The sequence below is a fragment of the Indicator indicator genome, chromosome 28 (genome assembly GCF_027791375.1).
Source record: "Indicator indicator isolate 239-I01 chromosome 28, UM_Iind_1.1, whole genome shotgun sequence".
NCBI classification, from domain to species: domain Eukaryota; kingdom Metazoa; phylum Chordata; class Aves; order Piciformes; family Indicatoridae; genus Indicator; species Indicator indicator.
Genome location: NC_072037.1, coordinates 11,962,526 through 11,977,089, shown reverse-complemented (window position 1 = coordinate 11,977,089; position 14,564 = coordinate 11,962,526). Strand labels below are relative to the sequence as shown.

At 44.6% G+C, this 14,564-nt stretch overlaps 1 protein-coding gene across 1 annotated transcript in view; it reads right to left on the bottom strand.

The window, feature by feature from the left end:
- SETX (senataxin) overlaps window positions 1-10,600 on the bottom strand; it is a 30,311-nt gene extending 19,711 nt beyond the window's left edge. Inside the window, exons 1-8 of the mRNA XM_054393228.1 lie at window positions 10,421-10,600; window positions 8,960-9,170; window positions 8,674-8,783; window positions 7,964-8,183; window positions 7,059-7,178; window positions 4,654-4,825; window positions 3,030-3,120; window positions 152-2,740 (exon numbers count right to left, since the gene is read on the bottom strand). Of these exons, the coding sequence (XP_054249203.1) occupies window positions 152-2,740; window positions 3,030-3,120; window positions 4,654-4,825; window positions 7,059-7,178; window positions 7,964-8,183; window positions 8,674-8,783; window positions 8,960-9,170; window positions 10,421-10,600 (3,693 nt within the window). The remainder of the gene's footprint in view (window positions 1-151; window positions 2,741-3,029; window positions 3,121-4,653; window positions 4,826-7,058; window positions 7,179-7,963; window positions 8,184-8,673; window positions 8,784-8,959; window positions 9,171-10,420) is intronic.
- Between the last annotated feature and the right edge of the window lie 3,964 nt (window positions 10,601-14,564).

The following is a 14,564-nucleotide window of genomic DNA, read 5'->3' as shown; positions in this document are numbered from 1 at the left end:
CTTCTTCCTGATGAGGAGTATCTTCTGGCTGCTTCTCCATATGACTGAAGCAACTATCACAACCACCTTCTTCCTCATGAGAAGTATTTTCTAGCTGCTTCTCCATATGAACAAAGCAACCATGATCACCGTCTTCCTGATGAGAAGTAACTTCTAGCTGCTTCTCTATGTTGGTTACTTCTTCCATCATCTCATCAGTTATGTAGTCCACTTCATAACCCCACTCAATGGTGTGGTCAAGGGTGTCGTCGCTCTGTGCATCGCCTGAATTACCTCTGCCAGCTGTGGTTGAAAGCTGATCTTGTTTGTACTCCTGAGTTGGTTCCAACGCTTGAGTGTCTGACCAAACTGAGTAGACATCCTCATCTGTTTCAAACTCAAAGCACTGAGACTCACATTCTTCCAGAGACAAGTGAAAGCTTGGAGATATCAACTCAGAAATGCAGCTGGAAGTCAAAGGCTGCTTGTCAAGGGACACTGTTTCATTGACTTCTTTTGGTTCCTCCTCCTCAGCCACATTTTCTTCTTCTTCAGAAGAGTCTGAAATTACAATGGTTTGATTGCCATCATCAGAGGAAGGCTTGGTACTTTGGTCATCACAGGAAAATCTGACAGCACCTTTCACCTTCCTTTTAACATCACTCACACTATGATGGACTGAGCTTTCTTGTCTGGAATCAAAGGCAAAATTGACACCTTTGGCATAGGCAGTTAAACATAATTTACTGAGCTCTCTATCAGCGTGGGAGTCCATTAAAGCATTGTCTTCAGGCTCTACCTCCACACTACCTTTCTTTTTCTTCACCACTGAACTGTTTTCTCTCTTGAAATACTCTGAAAATTCCAACAACCTGTCACTTGATCCACCCTTCACAGACAGTGGCCTCCTCTGAGAAGCAGGGCTGGACAGGTCCCTCTTGTTTTCTGAGCCAGATGGCACACGACCATTTGCTAAAGTTTTCTCCATACCAGAAGTCTTTGAAACATGACCTCTGCAGTCAGATTTAACCCAGTCAGTTAAACGAGGTTGTTTCCAGTCTGAAGGTTTTTCCATGCCAGGGTTTGTTTTAGATGCAGGATTCAAGGGCAAATTTGACTTTTTTTCAGTGGATGCTTTTTTCACTGAGGTGTCACCAGTCTCTGAAAGCAAATCATCATCTTCACTCCTCTGCAAAGCTGGTTTATCTTTAAAGGAGACAGAGCAATCTACTGGTGATTTCTTTGCTACTTTACTGGGGACCAGGCTGGTTTGTAAAGCAAAGCTGACACTTTTCCTCTGTGGACTTTCACGACTCCTCAAAGGTGGAGTAGCAACAGAGGTGTCCTTTCCACACACAGTACTCCTTCCCTGATATTTAGGACAGTCTTTGCTTGTACCTGAACAGCCAGTACCCAGCTTGGGTTGATCTGCCTCTGCTTTTGAAGCACTTTTTGCTGAAGAGTTCTTCAAGTCAGGTGGCTTTGCTGGCTGCTCCATTAAGGGCAGTTCTAACCTCTCTATTGTGACTTTCAGATCCCTGAGTTTCAAGTTATCTACCTTAAGCTTTGAAGGAGAACTGGGAGCTGCATTGCTCTCCTTTCTATCCAAGCTGTGAACACCCCCATGAGGAGCAACACAAGGTGGAGCAGCCAGGTGCACTGGAGGTCCTGCTTCACATTGGGTTTCCAGGCCTCTCCTGCAATCTGAACACTGTGCATTTGGATTAAGGTTCCGATTATCCGGGTGGCACTTCCCTGCCACAAGATCATCTGCCCTGTTCTCCTGAACTTTCCTACATGATTTTGCTGCCAAAGAGTTCTGAGCTGGAGATACATCAGGTTCCTTCTTAATATTCACCAAGAGGCCTTTTGTGGATGTCCAACACCTTGTACTTGTAGATGGATCCCTGCATTCCTGTTCCCAAACACTCTTTCTTCTGAGGAAAGGGCTCTCCTGACAATCTCCATCTCCCCCTTCCTTTGATGTGGCACCAGTTAGTGAAGAAAGGTCATCTCTGCCACGTCCACTCACCTTGCAGCCATCATCATTCTTCTCTAGCTTTACAGACCCAGCAGCGGTATTCAGTGGTCTGTTCTTTATGCTTCTTATCACCTGCCTTAGGCACACCTGCAGTTCCTGAGTTTCCTGGTCGTTCAGCTGCCAGCCCAGAGACAGATTTCCTCGCAGGAGAAGGTTGAGTTTGTTTAGGTATTGCTTGCAAAGAGCCTGCTGCCCAATTTGATAGCCCTCTTTCAGAAGGCTGCGTATCAGCTGCACACAGGCATGCTGCACAGAGTTGGAAGCTTGCAGAGACCCCGGGGAACCTCTCAGGCTGGGGGCCTTGTCGGTGCGGCAGGTGAACGCTGAGGCAGGCAGCTTGGCACATCTCACCACTGCTTCCACCCACTCCTGGGAGCTAATCCACAGCAAGTGCAGGCACTTCTTATTCCTGTGCAATTCAATGACGGACACCAAGATCAGGAGAAAAAATTCAGCGATCTTATCGCACTGCTGGATCGTTTTGTTGAGGGTATCTTTGATTTCCGAGCAGAGGTAGTGAATGACTTCGACTATGTATGCCATACCCAGGTCCTTCAGGTCCATCAGCGACTGAACAAAAGGGATGAACCAGAGGAATGTGCTCTCGTGGACACGCATGTCTCTGCCAATGTCAGACTGAAGCACGGTCGCCAGCGTCTGCATATCCTCATACAGGCTGGGGCAGTAATCCGGGCAAATGGCAGCCTTCCATCCCGTGTCCTGAAAAACAAACCCTCCACACATCAGCCTCATCCTGCACATCTGCACAGTTTCATGCACAGATTCATAGAACGCCTTCATAGATTCATAGAATGACACAGAATGCCCAGAGAAGCAGTGGAGCCTCCAAACCTGGAGGTGTTCAAGACCAGGTTTGATGGGGCCTTGAGCAACCTGGTCTAGCAGGAGGTGTCATTGCCCATGGCAGGGGGGATGGAACTAGATAATCTTTAAGGTCCCTTACCACCTAAACCACTCTAAGAAAAGGGAAATAAAATCTTTGAAATACCTTTTGAGGCTTTTCTGTGTTGTAATTGTACACAATCTGACTGCAGGTTATCATCTCATCATCCTCATATGGCTCTGGCTCAGATTTTGTCCTAAAAAGAAATACAAATCATAAGGACTCCACACAACTAACTTCAACTGCCAGAAAACCAACTGCCCAACTCATATATTTTATTTCTCAGATCCTGACCACATGACTGTTAGAACTTGTCAGTGATAGAACATCCCTGTGAAAGGGCATTTAATATCTAGAGCTTGTTCTATCCTGCTTGTAGAGGTAGGGGAAGAAAATGCCTCAGAAAAGAGCTTTCTACTAAGCCATGGATTTGACTGCTCAGAGCAAAAACCCAAAAGAACTCCTTTTCCTCTGGATTGTCTGTGCATAAAAGCAGTCCAGTCACAGACACATGGAGACAAACAAAGTTTGTACGCAACTAACTGAACACCACATTCAAAATAGGAGATTTCCTTTCAGATGCCTTCCTTCCTCAGCTAGCTATAGCATTCCATAAATCCTTATCTGTAACATTACAGATAAAAATGTTGAACTTAAAAGACATTGTCATTCAGCTGATTCAAAATGCATCACAGCAAAACAGTAAATGGTTCTCCAGCTACTATTTTCCACCAGCTTTTTACACTGTGGTATGATTTTAGTCTTCCAAAATAGCTGTTCCTAAGGTCTTGGGAGCTGGATGCTTATAGAACTCCTTCAGAAGGGACATTGTGCCAAAAGATGGAGTTTCAAGTTTACAGAACAATATTTTCTCCCCACAGAAGCTATTTCTGGACTTCCCAGCAGCACAGTAACCAACCTGAATAAACACTTCACCCTCATTAACTTTCTGTTCAATATCAACCATGTTGTCACACCAAAGTGCTTAATTAAAATAAATTAAAAGATCTATCTTAGAATGCAAATAGATGAAAACAAAACTTTCCCAAAGAGTATCTGATACTTGCTTCATGTATTAAGGCATTTCACAAAAATCACAGAATGGTAGGGCTTGGAAAGGACCTCTAGAGGTCATTGAGTCCAACCCCCCTGCCAGAGAAGGAGCACCCAGGGCAGGTCACACAGGAACACATCCAGGTGGGTTTGGAATGTCTTCAGAGAAGGAGACTCCACAACCTCTCTGGGCAGCCTGCTCCAGGGCTCCAGCACCCTCACAGCAGAAAAGTTTTCCCTTTTCTTCCCATGGCAACTCCTCTGCTCCAGCTTGCACCCCTTGCCCTCTCATTGGACATCCCTGAACAGAGCCTGGCTCTGTCCTCCCCACACGGCCCTGCACAACTTTATCAACAGCAATGAGGACACCGCTCAGGCTCCTGAAGCAACAACAAAAATTAATCCTTCAAAGTGTAACAGACTTCACAATAATCAGAAAGAATTTAGCAGCTATTTTGTTTGGGAAAAGCCTCACAATTTTAGGGGATCTTCCTCACTTTTTCATTGTCAACAAATTGGCAACACCTGAGTTTTTTGGTTTTGTTTTGGTTTTTGGTTTTGTTTTTTCACTTTGTCATCTCCCTCTCCCACCAGAAATTAAGGCAGCACTGAGAAGTAAACCAAGACTAAACTACTACTGCTATTAAAATCATAAATCTAGCCTTTTGCAACTAACCTCATAAAGCTACTGCGGATGTTTTTTATTTCATTGTTGTAGCTCACACTGTTGATAATGGTTTGAAAGGCCTGGACAGGATCAATAAGCTGACCCCAGACTTTTGATCCAAGCTGATCCAAGATAACCATGAAACAATGCAGCGCTGGCCAGAAGGGGTCAGTAGAATCATCTGAAACAGTAAGAGTGGGGAGAGTTGAAATGCAAGAGTTGTTCATGGGTTTGGGTCAAGCTAAAGCTGGAAGTAGTTGGAGGTTTGCAGTGGATTTTTCTTAAATACTAAATAGAAGAAGAGGTATTCTAGGCAGTTGCAACTATGGGGTTTTAATCTGGAAAAAGGAAGGGAAAAAAGAGGAAAAGCCCAAAAAGGGGAAGGAAAGAAAAAGGGAAAAGGGAAAAGGGAAAAGGGAAAAGGGAAAAGGGAAAAGGGAAAAGGGAAAAGGGAAAAGGGAAAAGGGAAAAGGGAAAAGGGAAAAGGGAAAAGGGAAAAGGGAAAAGGGAAAAGGGACAAGGGAAAAGGGAAAAGGGAAAAGGGAAAAGGGAAAAGGGAAAAGGGAAAAGGGAAAAGGGAAAAGGGAAAAGGGAAAAGGGAAAAGGAAAAGGGAAAAGGGAAAAGGGAAAAGGGAAAAGGGAAAAGGGAAAAGGGAAAAGGGAAAGGGAAAAGGGAAGAATGAATAGTCCAAAGAAGAAAGGGAAAGGGAAAAGGGAAAAGGGGAAAGGGAAAAGGGAAGAGATGAATAGTCCAAAGAGGAAAGGGAAAAGGGGAAAGGGAAAAGGGAAGAGATGAATAGTCCAAAGAGGAAAGGGAAAAGGGGAAAGGGAAAAGGGAAGAGATGAATAGTCCAAAGAAGAAGGGAAAGGGAAAGGGAAAGGGAAAGGGAAAAGGGAAAGGAAAGGGAAAGGGAAGGGAAAGGGAAGGAAAGGGAAAGGGAAAGGGAAAAGGGAAAGGGAAAGGGAAAAGGGAAAGGAAGGGAAAGGGAAAGGGAAAGGGAAAGGGAAAAGGGAAAGGGAAAGGGAAAAGGGAAAGGAAAGGGAAAAGGGAAAGGGAAAGGGAAAGGGAAAGGGAAAGGGAAAGGGAAAGGGAAAGGGAAAGGGAAAGGGAAAGGGAAAGGGAAAGGGAAAGGGAAGAGATGAATAGTCCAAAGAAGAAAGGGAAAGGGAAGGGGAAAGGGAAAGGGAAGAGATGAATAGTCCAAAGAAGAAAGGGAAAGGGAAGGGGAAAGGGAAGAGATGAATAGTCCAAAGAAGAAAGGGAAAGGGAAGGGGAAAGGGAAGAGATGAATAGTCCAAAGAAGAAAGGGAAAGGGAAAGGGAAAGGGAAGAGATGAATAGTCCAAAGAAGAAAGGGAAAGGGAAAGGGAAGAGATGAATAGTCCAAAGAAGAAAGGGAAAGGGAAAGGGAAGAGATGAATAGTCCAAAGAAGAAAGGGAAAGGGAAGGGAAAGGGAAGAGATGAATAGTCAAAAGAAGAAAGGGAAAGGGAAGGGGAAGAGATGAATAGTCCAAAGAAGAAAGGGAAAGGGAAAGGGAAAGGGAAGAGATGAATAGTCCAAAGAAGAAAGGGAAAGGAAAGGGAAGAGGGATAGTCCAAAAAAGAAAGGGAAGATGTTAAGAAAAGGTCCAAATAAGGAAGGATAAAGCCCAAAAAAGGGAGGATAGAAAAAGTCAACCTCTCTGAGTTGTACAGACACTGCTTAAATCAACAGAACTTTAAGAACTATTACCAACATTTGCCAGCTCTACAAAACTGGACTCTTCCACACTCATTTCTGCAGTGCTGCTCTAAGGAGTGGGTACAACTTAAGACAGCTGGGATATAGTTCAAATGCCAAGCTAGAAGGAACTGGTTTTCCTTCAAGCGTGGTGTTCTTCATATCACATCCTCAACAAACATAGTAAGCTTAGACAGATCTAGTCACTGAAGAGGCAGCCCTGGTCTTGAGCTCATGTGCAACTCCCAGGATATGCCCATGGCATGTAGGCTAAAAAAAAAAAAAAACAAGCAAACTGTGGCAATTAAGAAAACTGGTTGTTTATTTCAGGACTCAAAGTTCAGCCTTCAGGCCACAGTGAAAGGGTCAGGCCACAGTGAAAGGGAATTCCCATATAACCTTTCCATTAAATGGCAGCAATGTGGTAGAAACACAAGAGCTGCCCTTTCCAAACCTCAAAATCAGCCTGCAACAAAGCACAGGCAGCCCTCCTGCAGTGCAAAGTTCACTGGAATGTGATCTTTGCAGTGTTTTTGGCAGCAGTGCCCCAACATTGTGAAATATTGGCCACCTTCCAGAAGGTAAACAAGCCTCAGGTCAAGTCACCTCAGCATTCCAATGCTAGGAATGAACTCAGTGCTAAAGATGGCAATACACTACCAACTGTCTCATCTCAGCACCAAAATCAGTTACCAGCTCCTTCTTTCTCCATGGTGTGGAGTATTGACTGCATGAAATCATTCTGTTTGTCTGGGCCCAGCAACAAGGAGTCCATAGCTTCTTCTTCCAGCACTGTTAGCAACATGCAAATCCCTGCAACAAAAACAAAAGCAGCAACCCATCCATATATTTGCAAAACTTTTCACAAAATTAAGGATGATTTTCCCAAATGCCATTACCAGTGTAACACCTGACCAGACAGGTCAGCAGTAAGAGGCAACTCATTAAGCATTAATTGTGCAGCCTTCAATTTTCCCATCTGACATGCCTCAAAATAAACAGCAACTGTGAAATCCTAGAGCTCTGCCTTGAAAGTGCTTCCACACCTTGAGTACTGGGTTCAGTTTTGGGGCCCTCACTACAAGAAGGACATTGAGGTGCTCAAGTGGGTTCAGGGAAAGGCAATGAAGCTGGAGAAAGGTCTGGGGAACAGGGCTGGTGAGGAGCAGCTGAGGGAACTGAGGTTGTTCAGCCTGGAGAAAGAAGGCTGAGGGGAGACCTGGCTTTCCACAGCTCCCTGAAAGGAGGTTGGAGTGAGGTGGGGGTTGGTTTCCTCTCCCCTTGTATCAGAGGACAGAAGGAGAGGAAATGGCCTCAAATTGTGCCAAGGGAGGGTTAGGTTGGAGATTAGAAGAAACTTCTTCACTGAAGGGGTTCTTAAACACTGAAACAGGGTCCCCAGGGAGGTGGTTGAATCCCCATCCCTGGAGATGTTTAAAAGACACAGATGTGGTGCTGAGGGATATGGTTTAACACCAGACCTAGCAGAGTTAGAGAATGGTTGGACTTGATCTCAAGGGTGTTTCCCAACCAAAATGATTCTATGATTCCAAGCTGAGACTACACATACAAACTAACTTCTGATGAGAAACACTCACCTAGCCAATAGTTCTTGTAGTTGGTAGTGTCATACAAATACGATGGCAGAAGGATGAGTTTACCCTTTTCAGTCATTGAAGAGCTATAAATATCTGGACTCTCAAAAAGCCCCAACTCAATGACTCTGAACAAGCAAGTCAGCACTTCCTGCAATTCATAGTAATCATCCCTGTCAACTTTCCCTAAATTCCTTGCTGTTAGGATGGCCCAGCGACGAATCTAAGATTGAAACAAAGAAGTTAGGGAGTAATACAAGGAAATAATAAAAGCACAATGCTCCAAGATCAGGAATCGTTACTACTGCAATTAAATTTTTGCTAACAAGTCTGATAATTGCAAGGAAGAGTTGGTCTTTATCCAAAGCAACCCTAGAAAGAGGCTTGCCCTACCTATCAGCTGTTGGTAACAAAGTTAAAATGCAGGGTAATAAATTCAATTATATACAACAACCTCCTGGGATTCATGTGACAGCAGCTGGGTTTGGACTTGTTTTGTATCATTTCAATGTTACTAAGCAACATTTTCAACTCTACTGTTACTAGATCCACAGATGTTAAATTATGCTGCCAGCACAGGATATGGACTCCAGCACAGGACACTGATTCCAGCAAGGTAAGGAACAACTTCTCTGACTATTGAGAACACTTGAGTTTAAGTCAGTGCAAAGCTATTCAATCTAAGTCTTAGTGGAACAGAAAATGCAACTTACCACTTCATTTGGATGAACCAAAAAGAGGTAAATTCCTGGATGTTTCTCAAAGACCTGAAAGGAACTGTGGCTTTCTTCCATCCTACAGAGCACCTGTACACACAATTCACCTGAAGAGACAACCAGAGGAAGGATTAATTTATACCCTCACAAAAGAGCAAAAATATTTAGTATCAAAATAAAAATCAGACACACACACACAGACTGGTGCTTGGGTTTAACTCTTTCATCTCCTTCAGCAGAAACATTAACTCACACTTGCGGCTGCCCAGGGTAAGATACATACTGACTCTCTCATGCAGCAGCAGATAAGGATACTTCAGGATTTCTAGCAGAGGGACTCTCAAGTTGTTCTCAAAATCTGGGCCCACATAACCAGACAGCAAAGTGTCTCCATTCTCATCCACTAGATATAACTCATCAGCAGCTTCATCTTCTTCTTGCATGGATTTCTCAAAGTGGGCAATAAGTCGGGAGGTTTCCAACTCCCACAAGACCTAAAAGCAACAAAATGGATTGGTGAAGAAAGCAATTAAGGACATTGAGTACCACGTCTGAAAACCTTCCCTTGGCTTCCACAACTTAGAATTTCATTTTGAAAAAGTTTCTTTCCAAGCATGATGGGACATAACAACAGTTAGGAGATGGAATTCAGGTTGTGCTAATCACAGAACTCTCCCTTCAGAGTTAAGATTATAAAATGATTTTTTTTTTAAAGCGCTGTTGAAACCAGAAGCATTTTTTATAACTGTGTTAAATATTCATCAATAATTATTTCAGGCCACAGTTGAGGCAAATTTGGTTCCACTGGCCAACATGAAGCACAAGAAATGATCCTATTTATGAAGATGGGAAAAGATTTTTCAGTGTTTTAGTGGAAGGGAGTGACTGCAATCACTGCAAACTGACTGAGCTGCTGAGTGTTTGCAGAGGAATCAGCTCACTTAACACCACTCACCTGAAGCAGCTGCTCCAAATCTCAATTAGTAACCAAGGCAGATTTACTACAGTTAGTAGGCACAGAAATGAAGACTAAGCAGGCCAGTCACCCCCCTTATTTCCAATCTATACTCAGATGGGGTTGCCATGGGTTAAACCATTACACCTTCCAAAGATATCTAGCTCATTTAAAGACTCCCATATTGTGATCAATTAGCTGCAAATAATCATTTTGCATCCACAGCAGCTCTTCATACTACAAAACTGGATACTAATTGTTAGACTTCTAAAAGGTTTATAATAAAATAAAGAGTATTTAAACTTTGGGTTTCATCTCACAGGCTCACAAGATCTGATATTTGAGCAGAAGAGAAAACTACAAAGAAGAAACAAAAGCAAACAAAAAGAGGAACAAGGCAAAAGCAAAAGAGATGTCAGAAGAAGGAAGAACACACATTAAAGAAAGAGCTGTTGGGTTGTTTGGCAGGTGTTCCTTATTTCAGACATCAAACCAACACAGCATGAATAAAATTCAAGCTATAAGATCCAGCCAGCAAGTTCCCACTGCTGTTTTAGTTCTTGATGATTTGAATATATGCAAAAAAAAAGAAGAGGGCCTTCATGCTTTACAATCAGCTCTTTACAGCTTGATATAAAAATAAAGCAGACAGAGAGCAACACAGTCGGCTCCCAAACACCAGTAAAACACAACACCTGCACAAACTCCCCCTCTGCACTCAGAAGAAACCAAAGGAGCAACCACAGGAGCCTGTTTTGAAGTTTTCCTTCAGTTCTGTCTCTGAATTACCTGGTGCATCCTTGGAAAAATCTCCCTTGCTTTGTGGTATTCAACGACACATTCCAGGCAGTAACAGAGATCATCGTTGGAGCCTTCCAGATCTTCTGGGGACAACTGGTTGGAAGCATAGTCCTTCAGGAACTCAGTGGTGTCAGAACCACTAAGTGTACACCATCGACATGTGCTCATTCTTTGGATGAGAAGAAGAAGGAATTAAAATCGTTCCAAAGGCTTGGAAGTGGCAAAGTATTTCCCTTCACACCACACCAGCACCTAATTTTCATGGGTGGTGAGTTTCAGGATCTATATAACTCATCAGCAGCGTACATGCTGATGTTCTTGGATGTTCTTCTCTCATCCAGGTGCATGCATTAAAGAAACACAGATTACAGTATTAAAGAAACACCACAGATATATTCCTGCTGAAATAAAAGCACCAAAAAGAAGTTAAATTGTATAGTTTGCAGACTACAAAGTGTGGGAGACTTCATCTAACACTTTCCAGAGCTGGAGTGGTAAAGCTCCTTTCATTGTGTTACTGGAACCTAGGTCTAATGAGTACAAAATGTAATTGGCTTTTTTTGCTCCCCCCCAATTTAATTTTCCTGCTAAACTTTATAGGTCAACAAATCCCTGTTGTCAAAAGTGAAGAGTATGTATGCAGAGTTTTCCTGTCTTTGTTATTATTATACTTCGAAAGCAGCATCTAATTCTCACCAAATTCTCAAGGATTGCTTCCTCTAAAAATAACAGAATTATGGAATTATTAAGGTTGGAAAACATCTCTAAGGTAAAGTCCAACCATCAACCCAACACCACCATGCCCATGTCCCAGAGTGCCATGTCTATACATTTTTTTCACATCTCCATAGATGGAGACCCCACCACTTCCCTGGGCAGCCTGTGCCAGCACCTGACCGCTCTCAGTAAAGAGCCTTTTCCTAATACTGGATCTAAACTTCCCCTGGTGCAACTTGAAGCCATTTCCTCTCACCACAAAATTACACAGGAATTTCTTTCCTAAGCAGTGACAGATTTATCTCAGATCCTGCCAGGCTGAATGACCCAACAGAACACTTCAGAGAAGGAAAGATGGTAACTGCTTAAAATCAAAGAATCGTTAAGGGTTGGAAAAGACCTCTAAGATCATCAGGTCCAACCTTCTCCCCAACTCCCCTATCACCACTTCTGTTACTTAGGATGTGTCAAGGAATACTACAGGGAATTCTAGATAAAGCAAACCCATACATTTCCTCTACATGTAGACAAGGAATGTAACAAAGTGGACACTTACCTTCGGAGAAGGAAGCTGTTTGCTGTGCAACTATCTCAGGTCACATGGTGGGCCAGGGAAGAGCGCTGACCTGCAGCCAGGGAAGGGGACTGACACCTTCAGCCATCGAGTCCAGCTCAGCAGAGCAGCACCTTCAACAATCCATCCCCTACAAACCGAGTCCTGCTGCTGTTTCTGGAACAAAACAGCAACCATCAGAAATGGGCTCAATTCACACCTTATAGACTGATACCTGCTTTAATAACCCGATCAAGGTACTTGAATTTACACACACGTTTTTTGAAGAATTAAGTAGGATTTACAACTGTCACTCAATATAGCACCTACTAAAGCTTTTACTAACTAAACGTGTGAAAACTTTATCTAAGCACAGGCCTCCGAGGCTGCACAACCTTCAGCCGCAAACAGAGCCCTTTACCTATAATGCTGCCACCGACACGCTTCAGCTGTTGCCCAGCGATAAGCATCGACAGCTGTTCATGAAAATACCTCAGCCCAAGCCACTGCCACATCCAGAGCTTTGCTTCCCCACTCCCCCACCCCTCCCCAGGGGATACCTGACACTTACCAACAGCTCTTCCACGGGAGCCCCGGGCACGCCCCGTGCGGCTGCTCACAACGCCGTCTTACCAACAGCCCTGCCCAGTCCCACCGCCCGAGCTGGGGAACGCGCTGCTCCTTTCCCGCCAAGCGGACCAGGCCTGACCCGGCCCGGCCCAGCCCGGCCCTGTGGGACAGCAGAGGGAAGAGGGACACCCAGACAAAGGGGAATCCGAACCTTGCCTCCGTGGCAGCAAACAGCAGCGCAGGCAGGGGAGGAACAGAGGAAGCCGAGTCGCAGCTGCCTCAGCCCGTCCCTCGCCCCCCTGCCGTCAAGATCCCCCTCCCGCCCTCAGGCCGCGACGCGTCCCGCGCTTCCGGTCCGGTGGCCGGAAGTGGTTGCAGCCTCTGCCCCTCCCCGTGCGGCCGGGCCACGCCCTTCCAGCCTTAAAGGACCAGGGCAACTGAGGCAGGCGGGGACGGGGGTGAAGGAAAGGGGCGAGATATCTGACACAGGTAGGAGTTGGGGATTTATTAATGGTGAGAGGGAGGCCAAAAGGTTGAATTTTAGCAGCAGTTAATCGTGAACCAGTTTAAAACATGATCCAGCTGCAAGATCATAGAAACAGCAACTGATGGGGGTTAAGAAGGCCCTTAAAGACCATCAACTTCCACCCCTGCTGCCAGGGCCCTGGTGGCTGCAGATGTGCTTTATTAATAGTCCCTTCCACCCCAAACAATTCCACAATTCCCCCGTGGCCAAGGTGATTCAGTACAATATGCTATAATCAAATACTGAATTAATAAAATACTACCCCAAATCCATGATCAAGCCAAAGCCAGGGTGCTCCCCAGCAGTCTGAAGTAATAATCCTCTCCTAGGGGGAAGTTTCCTCACTCACTGCATGCTGGAGATGCAAAGGAAACCACTGCCACACACAGCTCAGCAGCCCCTGCACCCCCAACAGGCAGCAGAAGGTTGTCTTGCTGCTCAAGCCTGGCCCTTGCCCACCAGCCTTGGAGATGAAGCCAATGTTCAAGGCTTGTGTCCTGCTGTCCCCCAGGCTGGGGCGCTCTGAGGAATCAGATTATTTGCCTTTCTTCAACTCCTTGTTTAAGACATCACAGGAGAAGAGGGTGAAAAAGGCAAGTCCCTGTTTGATCTTCAGCTGCTGCCACTGTAACACTCCTCAACTTTGAAGTGCTTCTCTGCTGCAAACACAACTCTTGTAACCTGGCTGTCTGTGTCTTTGATAATGCCACACAGCTGAGCATTCTTCTCTGCAACACCATTCAGGCCATTAACATGCCGGGGAAACGCTTGAAGCAACATCACCAAAGTTTTTTAGGGGCCTCACAGTGCTTCTGAGACTTGAAGGATCTGTCATGCTCTTATTTATAATGCAGCTTGATACACAAAGCTTTGTCAATGTTCCTTCCCTCATCCTTCTGTGCAGCCTATTTGTTTTCAAGCCCTGCACAGGGTTTGCTCTGTTTTCAATAATATTCAAAATACCCACATGAAACAGCTGCCTCCCCTCCCTGTGCTCCCAAGAGCCTTTATGAAATGATGGTAAAGGGAAAAGCTGTTTTCTTATGCCCTCTCAAGTGCCATTATTCAGCAAATAGGAAAAGATCAACAAGTACTCTTCACCTCCTCCAATGTACAAACAGATTCCAAACACATCAATAAACAAGATGTGGGTAAGGAGCTGTGCCCCTGCTCCATGTCCAGGGCTACAGAAGGGATCCAGCCTCTCCTTTTTTCCTGTACAGCAGAGGTCAGGTTTGTATCTTTCCCTAAGCAAGTGGTGTAGTGATGGCTCCAAGTTTACAGATCTGCCCTGCCTTGCATGATTGCACAGGAAAACTGCTTTGAACAAGTATCCACAAATCTACTTTAGCATGGATACACTTGAGCCCCAGCTGTGCTCTGACTCTGGAGCAACAGACTTCATGCCTTGAGGTGAATCTGTGAGCTGGAAAGCTCCTGGCTCACATACAAGGAAGTGAAGATGCCTCTGTATAGATCATTCCATTAGACATAAACCATTGTCCAGGTCTGAGACTAAGATTGGACCTAGCTACACCTAAGCTCCACCAGGAGTCTAGAAAGCAAAGGGGTCCAATCTGAGCCTCATGACCCAAGATGGGGGTCTATCCTTACTCTTTACTCCAGTTTATGTGAATCATTCTAACTCAGTTCTACCTCAGTTTTCCTTTAGATGTTTTTCCATCCAGTAATTAAGTTAATCTTTGCCACAAAACTTATTGAACCTTATTGAGCTACAGTTAAATTTCATGGAACTCATTGAACTC